The following is an 18,881-nucleotide window of genomic DNA, read 5'->3' on the forward strand; positions in this document are numbered from 1 at the left end:
GCCAGCCCAGATCCTGCCAGGAAACAGTACAGGGTAAGGCGCTACCTGCCCCGTCCATCTTTAGAACATTTGTTCTACTTTCTCCTGGACTGAAGGAGACAATGCATGGTAGGCAATGTTAAAAGATAAGAAAAACAAGATGAAAGCCAACATTTTAATTCTTATATAAATTATGTAAATATTTTCCAGAAGTATCTAAAATATTCCACTGTACAACATACCAAACGGTATCTGAGAAGCTAGATGCAAACTGTAAATAAGGCACAAAGTTTATTTATACTCATAAATTGTTTTACAAATCAATTTACAACACCCCATAAAGTCTATATTCTGGATTACTCCTTCACATTTTCTGATATTTAAGCAGGACATTGAGAACCATACTTCACACTGTGACCGCTCCTCCCTAATCCTTTCACAAGACTAAATAAATACTAAAGACTTCGTGCTTGAGCCCTGCTTTACTTCAGGATGACTGAGGTCAGTGGCTTAGAAGAAACTCTGAGAACTGAGCAATTAGCAAATTGCTTGCCATTCACCAGAAGTGTGTTAATGCTGTCCAAGTACCAATTTCTGTAGTCCTGAGTGAGTGAAAACAAGTCTCTCCAGTAGCACTTTGATTAACAGGTGTTTTCTATGTCCCATCACTGTCATAGTCCTCTATTATGATGTCTTCCTCCTCTTCCTCCTCCATGTCCACTCTGGAGGAAAAGGGCTGCGGCTGGCTAGCAGGCAGGTCACTCCCGCTGTTCTGACTCAGGGGGAGAGACCAGGGCTCTGGGTCAGCAGGCTGCCCTCCAGTACGCTGGAGCTCATCCTCACTGTCAGGTTCTATGAGCTCTCGCTCGGTCAGGGCTTCCATTTTCAACCTGTCGGATTCACAGGGCAGACGGCAGTAGTTACCAAACACAGATTCCTTTCAATTGCAGCCTAAGAGGTCTTTTCACTTACACAAAATTCAAGGCGAATGAGTAACTGTGAATAAACCCTACTGCCTACAAGAGGGTTAATGTCTCCAGCATAGTTCCTATGCACTAATGTTTATATATACATTAAAAATGAGCAGAAAACAGAAATCTCAGGAAACATGAATAGGACTGCATTTTATATTATTTAATTTATAATTAATTTATAATTTTAAAAATAGAAACTAAAGCTGGACATGGTGCTCACACCTTTTAATCCGAGAACTCAGGAGGCAAAGCAGGCACTGGATCTCTGAGTTCCAGGCTAGACAAAGCCACAAAAAGAAACCCTGTTTCCAAAAAACAAAAACAAACCAAAAAAACCCACAACACTAAAACTTCAGTCAGGGATGGTGGTACAGCCTGTAATACTAGCACTTGGGAGGCTACGACAAGAGAATGAGAAGTCCTGAGTCGAGCCTCAGCTACATAGTGAGATCCTCCCCACCTCAAGACACCAAAGCTGTAATACCTTCTATCTATCTATCCTATCTATCTATCTATCTATCTATCTATCTATCTATCTATCTATTTATTATGTAGACAATATTCTGTCTGCAGGCCAGAAGAGGGCACCAGACCGCATTACAGATGGTTGTGAGCCACCATGTGGTTGCTGGGAGTTGAACTCAGGACCTTTGGAAGAGCAGGCAATGCTGTTAACCGCTGAGTCATCTTCTTCAGCCCCCAATACCTTCTTTTTATATTACTTTTATTCCTATAGTTATCTGCTAGAAATTGGAAAAAGATGCTTTAAATTATTCACTTTTATGTTTATAGGAAGTCAGATACCGTCGCCACAGTTACAGGCAGTTAAAAGCTGCCCAGCGTGGGTGCTGGGAAACAAACTCAAGTCCTGGAGGAACAGTCTGTACTCTCAACCAGGGAACCCTCATCTCTCTAGCCAGAGCTCTTTTTTAAAATATTTAATTAATTAATTATTTAATCAGAGTCAGGATCTATCTTCAAAGCTGTGGCTATGTAGACCAGGCTGGCTTGAGCTAACAGAAATCCACCTGCCGACATTTTCTGAGTTCTGGAATTAAACGTGTGTGCCACCAAGCCTCCAGCTGTTCTGTATTTAATGGACCACATTTACTGACTGTATGCAAATACACTCAGTGGACATTTCAGAAAGAATTCTTTAGGAATTAAGATGATCAGCTTACCTTCCAAAGTTTCGTTTCAAAGGAAGTCTTCCAATATCTTGGATAAAAGAAATCTGAGCTGAAAAAAAATTTTAATAAAGTTTTAAATACCATCATTCAAAAATTACTTTTGCCAACTGATGGCACATATCTTTAATGCCAGCATTCGGGAGGCAGAGACAGGCGGATCTCTGTGAATTTGAGGCCAGCCTGGTCTACAGAACTAGTTTCAGGACAGTCTGGGCTACACAGAGAAACCTGTTTTGAAAAACAAAAACAAAAAAAAGCAAAAAAATTGGCTTAGCTATCCTATAAGGTATATATATCCTATACACACACACACACACACACACACACACACACACACACACATAAAAATGTCATATATACCATAAATATATAGTTTAAATTTGTCAATTAAAAAAAAATTTTGGTCAGATTGTGGTGGTACATGCCTTTAATTCCAGCACTTGGGAGACAGATGCAGACAGATCTCCATGAGTTCAAGGCCAGGCTGATCTACAGAGTGAGTTCCAAGACAGCCAGGATTACACAATGAACCCTGTCTCGAATTTAAAAAAAAAAAAAAAAAAAGAAAGGAAGGAAGGAGGAAGAAAAAAACCAGTGGATAGTAGCTGAGGAACAATACCTGAGGTTGTCTTCTGACTTCTATGTGCACATGCACACACCGACACATACATAAAAAGTACATATGTGTATAATGATCACACAAAAAAAATTATCTAGAAAAATGGTAGACAATTTCATTATTCACAGGGGGAGGTATATCTGGAATATATTTTAGTGATACAGCATTCATTTAGCTTGCTTGCACAAGGAAGGCCCTAAATTTGATTCCAAGTATTTGTGATCAAAGGAAATCAAGTCTGGCCTCCAGCCCTACAAAACAGTAACAATCATGACAAACAGAAATACAGATATGGAAAAGGAAAAGGTTAGATTAAACACTGTAGGGCTAGGTAGAAACTAGATGTTCTATTATGGACTTACGTTACACACACAAATTTGTCTAGCTTTGTTTTATAGACAAAGCTTAGAAATGACACTGGGTTTCCAGAAAGATGGCTCAGCTGTTACGCATGTTTACAGCAGAGGACCCAAACTGGGTTCCCAACATCAGGCAACTCACAACCACCTGTAGCCCCAACATCCTTTCTGCCCTCTGACTGCATTTGCATCCATGTGCACATACCCACACACAGACACACGCACATAATCAAAAAATGGTAATAAAAAGAAATAAAACCACAGCTTAAAACAGCATCAACTAGTCAACTGTGAACAATCTGAGATCAAAATAAATGATAGTGAGGAGCTACAACTGAAGAAGTTAAGATCCCAGAGTCTTCATCAATAGATACCAAAAAACGAAAACAAATGAAAAAGAATCAAAGCTATTCCTGGTAGTATAGTTCAGACAAAAATTAAGAAGGAAAGAAAACCAGATGTCAGCCCCTATTATAGACTAAAGCATTGTCGGTGTGGATGCTGCAACTTATAGGTAACAAGTACTCTATAGGAAAGAAACACGTTACCTTTATTTCGCATTGGAATGGTCAGCAGAGCAAGATACGGCAAGAGCTGAGTCTGAAGACACAAAGCTGGTAGGCAGAAGTCAAAGAAGAGTGCCTTTGCTGCCAGGCAGTTTTCTCGATACTGTATGGGAGAAAGACAATGAAAGGAAAATAAAATTTTAAGATGGTTATACATGTGGCATGGTGATTACTTTAATCTCAGCACTCAAGAGGCAGAGGCATGCAGATTTCTGTGAATTTGAGACTACCTTCATCTTCATAGCAAATTCCAGGCCAGTCAGAGCTACACAGTGAAATCCTGTTTCAAACAAATGCCAATTCTAACTGTATATAAGTTCATTAATACTTTGGGTCTGGTTAATTTTGGTGTGTGATATTTTTATTAGTAAGTTTATCAATAATAAAGTTTAATAAAAAAATTCAAAACCAAATCAAACAAAAGTGGTTATGAATTCATAGATAAAGTTTATTATGCCACAAAGACTAAGTTTATGTACCATAAAGATACTTTTTTTTCATGCAACCAGGTTGGTCTCCAAATAGGATTCCTCTCTGAGTATATAAACATACTTTAAAGAATTTATCTGAGGCTGGAGAGATATAAAGGTGTTGCCAAGCCCGAGACCTGAACTGAAAATCCCTTGAATCTTTAAAGTTGTTATCTTTTGATCTCTATGATCTTCTCCCCAACACACAGACACACAATTTTAAAGTTATGTAAGTAGCAGTTTATAATTGTCCTAGCATTACCTAACAATATCCTATTACCCCGCAGCAGCCTCACACATGTGCATTTACCAGATGTTTTCATGGAAGGAACAGTCCTTGCTCAATGTTTGACCTATATATACAATTTGGTTTGTCTGATGAGAACACCGATGCTGGTTACACAATGGTAAAACTCAGTAAGGTTCTCAGGTTGCGTCTCTGTACCAAGTAATGTGTGACTGTGCATTACTGTAATTACTGTAACTAGTGTAATCGTGGGGAAGTGCAACAAACCTCAAATTCACTGCTCTTTACTGAAAGAAATTTGTTTTTGCTTTGTTTATCAAGACAAGGTTTCTCAGTAGCTATGAAGCCTGTCCTGGAACTCATTCTGTAGACCAGGCTGACCTCAAAGTCACAGAGATCTGCCTGCCTCTGCCTCCCAAGTGCTGGGATTAAAGTTGTGCGCCACCACTGCCCTGCTCTTTACTGAAATTTGTATCCTAAGGTTTAATTTTGTGGTTTATTCAATTTTAGACTTTTTTATAAAGATATATTTATTATGTATACAATGTTCTGTCTGCATGTATGTCTGCAGGCCAGAAGAGGGCACCATATCTGATTACAGATGGCTGTGAGCCATCAGGTGGTTGGCGTGCATGCACACAGAGACACACTGTAGCTGCTAAGAAAACAAACTGAGCAAGGCAGCACAGGACAGAAGGGTCGGGAGTTGTTCAGGACAACCAGTGATACACAAGACTCTTTAACTAAAAACTGAACCAAACAAACCAAACTTCGGCTTGGAAATACAATGCATACATAATGAAGTTAACAGTACATAGAGTCTTACTATGTAGTTAGCCCAGGTGGACTTGAATTCACAATCCTCTCACCTCAGCCAGCACTGCTGAGATTATAGCTTTAAAATGTTATTTTTTTTTTACCTTTTTATGTATTAGGAACCACTGAGGCTTATGTAAGGGTCGAAAGCTTGATCCTCCTCCTTGGCAATGAGCGAATCCCCGGGATTTATTGGAATGCATCACACCTCTCGTAGCTACAGATGTACTATATTCCCTGAGTAAAGAGCGCGTCTAGCAGGTGAGACAAGATGTGAAACAACACATGAAATTCTACTGCTGGTAGTACCGACACAAATTAAGACCCCAGTATACTTAGTGGCTTTGCATCTGTTTTCCAATATCATCAAAGCCTTAGAAATATTGCTATAAAATTATTTAAGACAAATTCAACTGAAACAGAGGAAACAAATGTACTAAGTAGAAACTTTGGTGGAGTTGGTAAAGGCTTTGGTAGGGTTAGGAGAAACATTTTTGGGGCAACTAGAAAATAATGATAACAGCCAGAGGTGATGGTGCACACTTTTAATCCTAGCATTTGGGAGGCATAGGAAGTCTTATCTCTGAGTTCGAGGCCAGCCTGGTCTACAGAGCGAGTTCCAAAACAGCCAGAGTTACACAGAGACACCCAGTTTATTTTTTGGGGGGGAAGGGGAGAAAAAGAAAAAAAAAAGAAAATGATAGCATATTACTAAACTATTTTTGTCTTGTTGGTTTTTAAGACAAGGTCTCCTAAGTAAGCCAGGCTAGTCTTAACTTTGGTACCTCCCACCTTACCTTCCTGAGCACCAGAATTACAAGTGTGTACCAAGCTAAATTAATAGTAACTAAATTAACAGCAACTTTATTAAGTGTGATAACATTATGGGTTTAATAAGAACCTAAAAAAAAGTGGAAAGAGAGCACCAAATCCACAGAGTTGTCCTCTGATATCCACTCCCCCCAAGTTAATGAGAAAGAAATGAACAGATGACTGTTTTTAGTATGAAGGATCAAATCTGGGGCTTTGTGCACCTAAGCATATGCTTTACCACTGAGCCACACTTCCAGCTAATACACATTTTATAGTTATTTAAAAAACAAAATCTGTTTTGTCAGTGGCTGACTCCTTAAGGACGACACTTGCTGCTTGTCCTCCAGAGGACCTGCGTCTGGCTCCCAGCACCCAGACCCACACAGTTCAGAGCTGTCTGTAACTCCAGCCTTAGTGCACATACACACATGAGGCACACATCTATACATAATTAAAAATAAGCTTTTTAAAAATGGTCTGAGTATATGTTAATTTTAAAATTAGAAAACAGAGGCTGGAGAGATGGTTCAGTGGTTAAGAGCATGTGTTGCTCTTGTTGAGGACTCAGGTTTGGTTCCTAACACCCACATGGTGGTTCACAATCATCTCCAGTTCCAGGAGATTCAATGTCTTCTTCTGACCTCCATGGACATCAAGCACCTACTTGGTGTACATATATATACAGGCTCATAGATATAAAATAAGTAATATAAATAAAATTAGAAAAGAATATCAGAAAAAATAGTGCTACATATCATCAGAAAAAAAATCAATTAACCTGAGATTTTATTATAAACACTGGCTTGAATAATTAGATAGATCTAGCACAGTAGGTGAGTCCAACATACATGTAATAGAGATAAAACTCATTTTTTTCCCTGAAGAAATACAAAACACACAAAAAATATTTAAGTTAAATGATCTTACATTCCAGTCACCACCGAGGACATCTGCAAAGCTCAGAAACTCACTGGCTCTCACAAGATCATCTACTTCCACGAAGAAATCTATGTAGTTTTGGTGAAGGTATAAATTAAAAAAGTCTCCTGGCATATGTGACATTTCTACTATTTCCTATAAAAAGAGACAAGAAAATATATAAATTTTGGTGCAAATGCAATTAACAGACGTTTAGGCACATAGATAACACATATTAAGCCAAGTCCCAAGTGTTACAAAAGTCCTTACCTCGGGCTGAACAAGTAAGGTGTCCCGTTCATGCTCTGAGAGGTGGGCAGGCAAGCGAGGTGAGTCTGATTCTGTTAAAGGTGCTCCTGTAAGAAAACCTCTGAGGTTACTAAAGCTAAAGTCATCTTTCCAATCACAGCGCTTTCATGACCTGATTTTCAATACTTTAGGTACATTAATTTCAAAACACTAAGGAAGTTGTTAAAAATTAAAAACCAAAACATCAAAACAAACGAGTTTAACTACTTTACCATCACTAACAAGGGCAAAATTCAGAATTGTGATATTTAAATTATGGATTTTTGTTGTTGTTGTTGTTGTTGTTTTTGTTTTTCCAGACAGGGTTTTTCTGTGTAGCCCTGGCTGTCCTGGAACTAGTTCTGTAAACCAGGCTGGCCTCGAACTCACAGAGATCCACCTGCCTCCACCTCCCAAGTGCTGGGATTAAAGGTGTATGCCATCACAGTCCAGCTGGTATGGTTTTTCTGAACTTAAAAACTGACATGTCTCAAAGTACTTCCCATTTCATCTTTCAACTCCGGGTTGTTTTCTCTCTTTGCCTTCTCTCAGTGTGGAAGGCTAAAGTGCTATATTTGCTGTGTAGGAAGAGGCTATTCTACCTACAGAAACAGGAAAGCTAGGCCCCAATGCAGAGGTTAGAAATGAACACTGGGAATGAAGAAATGGTGCAAGAAAGAAATTAGGTGAAAATGGGCACTGAGGTTGGAAGGAAAGAAGACCAAGAGGCAAATGAGTATTTTCACCAGACTTTCCTTACACGGCATTTCCACTTTGGAATCGGTCTCTCCCTTCAGAATCCTATTGGTATTTAGTATATAGAGAACAGAAGTCTGGGATTTTCCTGAAAGGAGGGAAAGTTTGAGAGGGTAGGGGAGGAAAGGCTAAATGGAACAAATAATACAGAAGACAGATGAGAGCAATGGACACCTGCGGTTATGAGGACAGCAGGGTAGTGAAGAGAAGCCAAGGAAACCTGAAGCTATTTAGCCCCTGGTCCAGGACCCAGTATTTGGAGCTGAGTATTACAATTGCTTTGGACTACCAACTTTTACCACTAAAGGTCTCTCACCCTTCTTAATACTGCAACCTTTCAGTATAGTTCCTCATGTTGTGGTGACCCCCAACTATAAGATTATTTCATTGTTACTTCATATCTGTAGTTTTACTAGTTATGAATCATAATGTAAACATCTGTGTTTTGCGATGGTCTCTCTCACAGATGAGAACTGCTGCTCTAGATGGACTGGCGTCCTCAGGAAACTAGAACCTACAGACAGGACTATGACTTAGAGTTGTGGGAAATGCTCCATATAGGTGAAACATTTTCCTGTTACATTTTAGCACTGGCTCTGCAGTATCTGGCAGGGACCCTAGCTCCTCCAGTAATGAAACAAAACACAAGGCATTTCAAAACACATAGTATCTTATTTCTGAAGTGAGAGTACTACATATAATAAAAAAATGCAGAAATGTTTCTTACTTTTAGAGTACAGAATTTTCCCCAAAGCTCTGAAGAGAAAGAGAGAAACATCTTTTCCACCAATAGCTTGGATCTCTTGATTTTCCAAAGCACTATTACATTTCTTTCTTTGCTTTGATTTTGATATGGCAGCATCCGATTTCAGTGACATTCTTTTTTTCTTTGACCATAAAGTGTTCTCTCCTAAATAATACACATCCAAATGATATTTTAAAAATAATGTCCATTCACACACCATGACATGATGTACCAACATACATACATACACATACCCAAATAAATCTATGTAATAAAAAATGAAGTTCAAAAGTAAATGTAATGAAGTACAATACTCTCTGAATGTAGCTGACAATGAGGGCTGACTGAGAAGCCAAGGACAGTGGCACTGGGTTTTGATTCTACTGCATAGACTGGCTTTGTGGGAGCCTAGTCTGTTTGGATGCTCACCTTCCTAGACCTGGATGGAGGGGGGAGGACCTTGGACTTCCCACAGGGCAGGGAACCCTGACTACTCTTAGGACTGGAGAGGGAAGGGGAGTGAGGGGGGGGAGTAGGAGGGAAATGGGAGGAGGTAGAAATTTTTTAATAAATAGAAAAAAAAACCCTATGAATAGGGCTATAGAGATGGCTCAGGGGTTAAGAACACTGGCTGCTCTTCCAGAGGTCATGAGTTCAATTCCCAGCCACAACATGGTGGTTCACAACTATCTGTAATGAGATCTGGTGCCCTCTTCTGGTGTGCAGGCAGAACACTTTATACATAATAAATCTTTAAAACAAAACAAAAACACAAAAAAGAAAGCCTATGAATCATGCATAGAGGTCCTCATATATATAAAGCACCATGATAATCAAGTATTATTTAATTTAACCTTAACACAACCCCTAAGTAAAAAGCAAGAAGATGAAAGCAAAAAGATGTAATCATTCAAATTGCCCAGCCCAGACTTTCCTGAGCCACATTACAAATAATTAAGATGGGCTGGAGAGATGGCTCAGTGGTTAAGAAAACTGGCTGCTCTCCCAGAAGACCCAGCACCCATGTGGCAGTCACACTGTCTGTAAGTCTGATTCGGGGCATCCGGCATCCTCACATAGGCAAAACACCACATCAAAAATAAATAAATAAATAAGAAAACTACAGTACCAAGCCTGTATGTAAATGAATCATGTTTGTCTGGAAGCATTTTTAAAAATATTTGTATGTGTATCTGTGAGTGTGATGAACACATGCACATGCCATAGTAAGCATGCAGGGGATCTGCATTCCACAGGTCCTAAACGCAAGTGAATATATCCATCCACACAGAGACATATACACATAATTAGGAAAAAACTATTAAATCTAAAAATACCTATGCTGTAGGATTTGCCTAGCTAAGCGTTACAAAGTGAGAACCAACTTGGAAAGTTGTCCTGGTCTACACACACACACACACACACACACACGCCAGAGATGATTGGCTTCCCAGGATGGACAGCAGAATTCTTTTCTTTTTTGTCACAGGGTCTCTCTACATAGCCCTGTCTGTCCTGGAACTCACTCTGTAGACCAGGCTGGCCTCAAACTCAGAGATCTGCCTGCCTCTGCCTCCCGAGTGCTGGGATTAAAGGCGTGCACCACTAGAAGATCTTGTCAGTAGTCAGTATAATGTAAAATTTAAAAGTTATGACTTATTCTACTTCTAGAATATTTTATTAAAATTTTCAGAGAGTTCTGCTGGCAGGCAACTAAACTACAGATAAGGAGGGACCACTACATATCTAGTCTGGGATGAGAATAGAGAACTCAGTGGAATACCTGCCCACCATAGGGAAGTCCCTGGAACTGATCCCTAGGCACTACATAGAGGTTGAATCCGATTTATTTCATTGACTGTTTAAGAGAAAGTAACCTGTCATTGTTCTATGAATGTGTCTTCTAGTTAGTTACCCTTTGAAGAAGAAAACTGCAGGCTATTTATTGCACTTCGGATATCACCAGAACACCCTTGACAGAGCAACTCCAGGGACGTTTTATCAGGAACAACAACTCTTCCTCCATTCTAAAATGAAGAGATTCAATTTAAACTGTTTTGCTAAAACATAAATACATACATGCAAACTAACGCCCATTTTGAGAACTTACATACAAATTAGACTTTTTTCAAATTTGAATGTCTAAAAACTTGCACAGCACAGATATGGTAGAACATGGCTATAGTCCCAGCATGTGGAAATGGAGGCAAAAGAATCCTAAATTCTAACTCATATGGATTACCTAGGGAGAGCCTTTCTGTAAAAGCAATGTTGACTATCCATAGTCTATCGGACATCAGATCTTTTAAAACTATCATAGAAAAATAGAATTATACTACAATCCTTAAATTTACACATCATTCTCTTTATTAACCAAAGGTGTTTCAAAAATTATTTTTTTTCAAAGGTTATTTTATTTTTTACATTTTATGTGTGTGAGGTTTTTTCTGTATGTATGCATGTGTGGTATGTGCCTAGTGTCCTCAGCAGTCAGAACACCACATCTGCTCCCCAGACTGGAGTGACAAACAGTTGTGAACTTTCATGTAGGTGATGGGAACTGAACCCAGGTCCTCTGAAAAAGCAACCAGTGCTCTTAAGCATTGAGACATCTTTCCAGCCCTCAGAAATTCTTTATGAAAGTTGTTTGTCTTCCCAAACCAAACTTTGTCACAGGAATTTAGTGAGTATCTTTCCATACTTTCTGTGTGCTTGTATCTATAAATATATTCAAGATCTCTAAGTCTAGGCAAACATGCAGAGTTAATGGTTTTTGTTTTGAGGTTTTTGTTTTGCCTTTTTGAGACAGGGTTTCACTGTCAGTACTGGCTGATCTGGAATTCATTTTGTAGATCAGGCTGGCCTCAAACTCATGAAACCTTCCTGCCTCTCCCTTCCTAGTGCTGGGATAAACGGCAATATGCCACCACTGCTTGGCAGAGTTAATATTTTTAACCTAGGCAGACTTATGGCATTTGTTTTCAGTAAGTTTAATTTCTAACCTAATACCACTGGGGTGATTTTTAAGTCATTATTGAAACGTTATTTATTGAAGGGCTGGTAAGACGGGTCAGTGGGTGAGGGACTGACCCACTGGGTTCCATCCCCCAGAGCGCACATGATAGAAGAGCCGACTCCTGCCAGTTGTCCTCTGATCTCCACATGTGCCCTGGGGAACACTTTCCCTCTCCATAAATGAATTCACATGAACACAAAAGAAATAAAAGTGTAGCAACATTTTAAATAATGTCATTAATACCAAAACAAGTATTTTCTCCAATAAGGAACAATTATATTAATGTCATGGTCCTATATACAACTTTTGGCATTTTGGCAGGTTTGGGGATTGAAACCATAGCCTTTCACAAGCTAGGCAAAGACTATATATACCATGAAGCTAGTCTCCAACTGTTTCCAACTTTTCACATGCATGCACACAGAAAGAAACAGAGAATGCTAAGACATATATTTCTATAGCAGTAGAGTGTCCTCTGAAGTGTCATCCTTCAACTATTTCTCCATCTAAGTTGTGTTTTCCATAGCTACAATATAAGTTTTAACTTAGACTTACCTTACTAGCTTCTACAGTCATGATTCTATTAAGAAATTTCATCATAATTGTTGGTGCCACTGGGTTGAAACTGTAAAAAGAAAAAGGATGGTGCTTAAATTATTAATTTAAAAATAGTTTAAACTGGACAATGGTGGCGCACATCTTTAATCCTAGCATTCAGGAGGAAGAGGCAGATGGATCTCTTGAGTTCTAGGACAGCCTGGTCTACAGAGTGACTTCCAAGACAGTCATGACTACATAGGGAAACTGTCTCGAAAAAAACAAAAACAAAACAAAGCACAAGAACAATTTCTTACCTAATGTTTGAAATAGAACACTCCTCTTGAATCTTTTTGGGAAAGAGTAACCGCTGATTGTTATCTCCACTGACGCTGTCAGAGATGATGAATACAAGAGGACACCGACCAATCTGCACATATTTCCTAAAATAAAACATGATGCTTGAAATTCAAGCAATTTAGCTGTTCATGCCAGACAAACGCTCTATCACTGAATTACAACCCCACCTCTAATGTGGAGTTTGGAACACTGGTTTCCAATGACACTCACCTTAGAATTTCATGTAAGGCATGAGAATCCCGATAAAACTGGTTAGGTAAATCCTGTTGAACATAAGGGACAAGTATTAGCTCAGTGATATTCCATTGCATATTTATTTTTAAACTTTCATTTGTCAAGAAAAAAACATTACTTATCCAAAGTACTTTGATCACAGTTTTCATAGAAATTAAAGGACATTTATTGTCACCGAGGAAATTAACTTTCCATAGATTTCCTTTGCTTTTCTATACCGATGGCATCACAGTTGAAAGCTATGCTATAATATAGCTCCTCTACTGTAACCTACACTATTCTGTTGATTTAGAAGGTTGTACTGAAACAACCTTCAGGCTATCACAAAGCCGCTACCAATGTATCTCACAACTGTTTACACAAGAGCTCTAGCAGCACAGTAAAAGTTGTCCTTACTTCAACCAGAATGATCTTCTTATCAGTTGTCAGATCATCTCCCAGCATCTGCAGTTTGCTATACTTGGTGGCTCTTAACAGAAAGTCATTGAAGACTGCTGTCTGAGATTGGTATGGAACCATGTAGACTTTTGAATCTGAAAAGAAATACATTTATTACTTTATTTTCAAATCACATACATTAATATTATACAAATATTGTACACATTAAATTCATTTAAATGATACAACTTACAGTACTGAAGACTATCTTTCAATTATTTGAAATGGTTTAAATTTAAATTTAAAATAAGATATCATTTCTAAAGACTAGAATGATGGCCAAGAATAATTTTTCTATTCCAATGAAAGTATCACAAAATTAACTGACTTAAAAAACGGCTGTTGGGCTGGAAAGAGGCTCAGCAGTTAAAAGAGCAGACAGTGCTCTTACAGCTGAGCCACCTCTCCAGCCCAGGAGAACATCTCTCTCACCCTTCCCAAGACTCAAGAACCATCATGGAAGAGGGAAGGAAGGAAAGGAGTTGGAATGCTATCTTCAGATCATATCACTACTGTTATTATCTTTGTTTTGTTTTGTTTTATAAGAGAGGGTCTCTCGATGTACACAGCCCTGGCTGTCCTGGAATTCACTATGTAGATGAGTTGGTCTCGAATGATACGGCTGCTTCTACCTCTCAATTGCTGGGATTAAAGGTATGTGCAGGTGGGTGGTGGTGGTGCACACCTTTAATCCCAGCACTTGGGCAGCAGAGGTAGGAGGATCTTTGTGAGTTCGAGACCAGCCTGGTCTACAAGAGCTAGTTCCAGGACAGGCACCGGCACCGGCACCAAAACTACAGGGAAACTGTCTCAAAAAAAAAAAAAAAAAAAAAAAAAAAAAAAAAAAAAAAGGATGTGCCACCACTGCCCAGCAATTTTTTTTTTTTTTTTAAGGGAAGTGCTTTACTTTTGAGACAGGGTCTCACTGTGCAGCTCTAGATGGCCTGAACTATCTAGACTAGGCTGGTCTGGAACTCACAAGAGATCTGTCTCCTCCTAAGTGCTGGGGTGTAAGCTATTTTATTGAGAGACAAGTTCCTTTAGTATGTTCTAAGACTTGACTGACACTGAAACAGAAGACCTTACAGTGTGGAACTCCATAAATAATGAAAATCTGAGATCCTGTTAATCTAGTGTGGTGCCACATGCCTATAAGCCTAGCACATGGGAGGTGGAAGCAGGAGGATCACACGTTTAGGGCAAGACAAGGTACATGAAACATTGTCTCAAACAGCATAAACTGAGCAGGCTCAGAACCTACAGTGGAAGGAGAGAACTGACTCCCTCAAAGGAGAGAATTGACTTCCGCATGAAAGCCATGGCATGGACACGTTTGTGCATACACACATATGCATACACATTACATACACAAACATACAGTCAATAAATAAATGCAAAAAACAAAAAAAACCCACAAAAATCAGCTTGTTATTGTAAAAGAGTTTAAATTTAATTTTCTAAGAACCCCGCTCTACTATCAGAGCCTTTCTCAGTTTCTCCTCAAACTGATGAGTATGGGAGAAACATGCGCTCTTACTACCTGACCTGAAAGTTTCACTAAGTAAAGCTTTCTTTGTAACTCCAGCACCTTTGCAGCAAAACTTACCTAAATTAAGTAACTCCTTGTAATCATCTTTTTGGAAGTCTGGTAAAACGGGATTAACCCATTCTTGTACTTGGATCCCATGCTCCTTTGATAGTATTTTTAGAGTAGTTGTCTTCCCACATCCTGGAGGACCTGTTATTAATAAAATAGACCCACCCTAAAACCAAATACAAACACTAATTAAAACAATGACTAGAATGTGACACAATTTTTTTAAAAAATATTTATTTATTTACTTATTATGTATATAATATTCTGTCTACGTGTATGCCTGCAGGCCAGAAGAGGGGACCAGACCTCATTACAGATGGTTGTGAGCCACCATGTGGTTGCCAGGAATTGAACTCAGGACCTTTGGAAGAGCAAGCAATGCTCTTAACCACTGAGCCCCCATGTGACACAATTTTAAAATTTTTTCTTAGTAGTTATTATTCCTACAAAGGTCTATTAAATACATAATATAAACACATTTTAAAACTAAATTACAGATGAAATGAAACAATTGTTTTCTTCTGAAAAATCCTCAAGTCCTATATTGTATATTTTCAAAAACAACTTAGTAACTAAATTAAAACAATTAAATTTTTTCTATAAAAGGCACAGGATTCTTAAGAGGTTATTTGAACTTATAAAATTCAATTGCAGGGGCTGGAGAGTGTTCAGTCAGGAAAATGGTTGCTACACAGCATGAGGACCTGAGTTAGACCCCTGGCACCTACAGGCTGGGGCTAAGTGTGAAGCTCACTAGAATCTGTACAATACTCTAGTTTAATTTCCATCCTCGTACATAAATCTAAAACACAAGCAGAATGAAATGACAGTCTGACAAAAAGCTTACAGAAATTCTGACTAGAGACTTATAGAAATCTATCCTTGTATTTTTTTATTATTATTACCATTACTTTTACTATTATATATGCAGTATTCTGCATGTATGCGTGCAGACCAGAAGAGGGCACCATATCTCCTTATGGATGGTTGTGAGTCACCATATAGTTGCTGGGAATTGAACTCTGGAAATGCTCTTCAGTGCTCTTAAACGCTGAGCCATCTCTCCAGGCCCCTACTCCTGTATTTCAATAAGACAATAGTTTGATATTTTCTAACTTAGCAACTTTACAAAGCACAACCACCATGAGTACTGAGTACAGATTACACTTTTTTCTTCCTTCTTTTTTTTCTTTTTGAGACAGGATTTCTCTGTGTAACAGACCTAGCTGTCCTGGAACTTGCTTTGTAGACTAGACTGGCCACAAACTCACAGAGCTCCACCTGCCTCTGCCTCCTAAGTGCTGGGACTAAAGGCGTGTGCCACTACCACCTGGCTCCTATCACAAACAGATCTATTAAAATAAGAAGGTAGCTCATGTGTAGGAGATACGTGTGTTTTTTTCATGAAATATAGGCGGTGCCTAGATTCTAAAATACTAAGTAGAGCCACATTCTAAAATTCTGTTCCCAGTAAGAGAGATAGAGGGTAGGTTCTCAGCAGAATCTCAAGTCAGAACAGCAACTACTCCATCGATTAGTGGTACACAGCTTTAACATGTTTTCTTTGGAGGGGGGTGGGGGGTTGAGACAGGGTCTCACTATGTAGTCTTGGCTGGCCTCAAACTCAGAAAGGTCTGGAATTAAAGACCTGTGCCATCATGCCTGGTTGCTTTACCATATTTTGAATGAAAGATACCATAAAAAACTAAAATGTAGCCAGATGGTGATGGCACCCACCTTTAATTCCGGCACTCATGAGGCAGAGGAAGGATCTCTGAGTTTGAGGCTAGCCTTGTCTACAGAGTGAGTTCCAGGACAGATAAGGCTACACAGAAAAACCTTGTCTCATGCCCCCCAAAATGTAGAAGGAGGAGCTGCGGGCAGGCCTGCTTTTCATCCCGCATGGCTCCCGCACAGCTAGCTTAGCCCCGGAAATAACAACACACAAATTGTATTCATTTAAACACTGCCTGGCCCATTATCTCTAGAGAGTTAGTTACTGGCTAACTCCAAAATAATAATAATAATAATAATAATAATAATAATAAGTAGTAGTAGTAGTAGTAGTAGTAGTAACTTGGGAATGCTTACAACAAGACTTCCTCTCCAAAATTATTTTTATTTCTACGCATATGTGTTTATGTGTCACATGTATGTGTGCCCACAAAGGCCAAAAGAGGGCACTGGATCCCCTGGGGCTGGAGTTACAGGCAGTTTGTGAACTGCTTGATTTGAGTGCTGGGAACCAAACCTGGATCCTCTGAAAGAGTAGCACATGCAATCAACCACTAAGCAGGATTTCTCCAGGACCATGGCAATTTTTAAAGGTAATTTAAGTTTGACTAAAATAAATCTAGAAATTACCAAGTTACTCTGTGAGTTCGAGGCCAGTCTGATCTACAGAGTGAGTTCCAGGACAGCCAAGGCTACACAGAGAAACTCTGTCTCGAAAACCAAACAACAACAACAAAACAAAAAAAAAAATTTAAAAAACCATTGCTACAAGAGGTATATCACAGCCAGGTGTGGAAGCTCATACCTATAATCCCAACAGTTATAGGCTGAGTTGGAAGGACTGGTGAGCATTTAGGCCAGTTTGAACTATATAGTGAGCCCCAGATAAGCAAGGGCTACAAGGTGAGATCATGTCTCAAACTTTAAAACAGGTAGGGGCCCTCTAGGATAAAGCCCATATATATATGGCACCACACACAAAAACGAGGAGAATCTGTTCCTTTCAAAACAACTAAAACATCAACTTTTTCACTCTGAAATTGGAGATTAAAAGGAACCCTAATTTAAGCAACAGATATAGTCTGTTAAAGACAAGTCAATGTAAGCTCATCAATATTAATCCTAACAAATGCTCCACTTGGTGTGGAATATTAATGGGATTAGGGTACAGAGAAATCTCTAAGGTTTCCTATGAGCTTACAATGTTGTTTTTAAAAGTCTATTTAAAAACTGGGCTGGAGAGATGGCTCAGTGGTTAAAAGCACTGAATTCTCTTCAAGAAGACCTGGGTTCTACTTCCTGTAACCATGTGGTATGGGTCACAATCATCTATACCTCTAGTTCAAGGGGACTGATGCCCTCTTATGGCCTCTATGGCTATCAGGCAAAACACTTATACATGTAAAAGAAAAATAAATCTTTTTTAAAAATTAAAGGATAAAATTCTAAATTTAACCTGATTTTCAGAGTTGGAACTGTCTTTTATAGAAAGCTATCTGCTAATTGTAGAAATAACTGAATATTTTGAAAATAAACATCTCACAGCCTTCACTAGTTCAGGAAAGGACTCTAAAACATGTAGGATAAAGTTCACCAGGGAACTGTGCTACCAAAGTACCTCCCCAAAGATTATGTGGCTGCTGAAAGAGAAAAGTACTCTTTAATGAATGTGTTAGACTCTTTCTTCCCTACTCTAGTGACCAAACTAAATCTCAAACATAACAGGAGAGCTTGGTGCTATGCTCATGTCTGTGGTATCAGCACTCAGGAATCTGAGGTAGAGATTCATGAGCCCAGGAATTCAGACCTAGCCTGGGGAATGTAGTGAAATCCTGTTGTGGGATATCTGTTTATATTGAGGGCAGATGTGTTGCTGTGATCGGTTTAAAAAGAAGCTGAACAGCCAATAGCTAGGAGGCAGAGGTTAGGCAGGACTTCCAGGGAGAGAGGAACTTAGGGGAACTAGGCACACGAGAGACGCAGAGGGAGTCGGCCATACAGAATGGAAGAGAAGAGCCACATTACAAAATGTAATTAATAGAAATGGGTTAATTTAAGTTATAAGAGCTAGTGGGACAAGCCTAAACAAAGGTCAAGCTTTCATAATTAATAATAAGTCTCCATGTCATTATTTTGGGGATGGCAGTTCAAAGAAAGTCTGACAAAAATGTCCAACTACAAAATCCCAGCTCCTGTAATAACAAAGGTCTGAGGATGTAGCTCTG

At 39.0% G+C, this 18,881-nt stretch overlaps 1 protein-coding gene across 6 annotated transcripts in view; it reads right to left on the reverse strand.

Moving 5' to 3' along the window:
• Positions 1-140: 140 nt before the first annotated feature.
• Positions 141-18,881, reverse strand: part of Rad17 (RAD17 checkpoint clamp loader component) — a 25,596-nt gene continuing 6,855 nt past the window's right edge. For all 6 annotated transcript variants that reach the window (XM_085676770.2, XM_048442883.2, XM_048442882.3 and 3 more), the window contains exons 5-17: positions 14,932-15,088; positions 13,284-13,420; positions 12,864-12,916; positions 12,611-12,736; positions 12,312-12,381; positions 10,656-10,767; positions 8,723-8,905; positions 7,222-7,307; positions 6,961-7,107; positions 5,325-5,474; positions 3,670-3,790; positions 2,135-2,192; positions 141-869 (exon numbers count right to left, since the gene is read on the reverse strand). In XM_085676770.2, coding sequence (XP_085532896.1) covers positions 635-869; positions 2,135-2,192; positions 3,670-3,790; positions 5,325-5,474; positions 6,961-7,107; positions 7,222-7,307; positions 8,723-8,905; positions 10,656-10,767; positions 12,312-12,381; positions 12,611-12,736; positions 12,864-12,916; positions 13,284-13,420; positions 14,932-15,088 — 1,635 coding nt within the window. In that variant the 3' untranslated portion in view covers positions 141-634. The remainder of the gene's footprint in view (positions 870-2,134; positions 2,193-3,669; positions 3,791-5,324; positions 5,475-6,960; positions 7,108-7,221; positions 7,308-8,722; positions 8,906-10,655; positions 10,768-12,311; positions 12,382-12,610; positions 12,737-12,863; positions 12,917-13,283; positions 13,421-14,931; positions 15,089-18,881) is intronic.

The sequence above is a fragment of the Myodes glareolus genome, chromosome 15, assembly GCF_982192425.1.
Source record: "Myodes glareolus chromosome 15, mMyoGla1.1, whole genome shotgun sequence".
NCBI classification, from domain to species: domain Eukaryota; kingdom Metazoa; phylum Chordata; class Mammalia; order Rodentia; family Cricetidae; genus Myodes; species Myodes glareolus.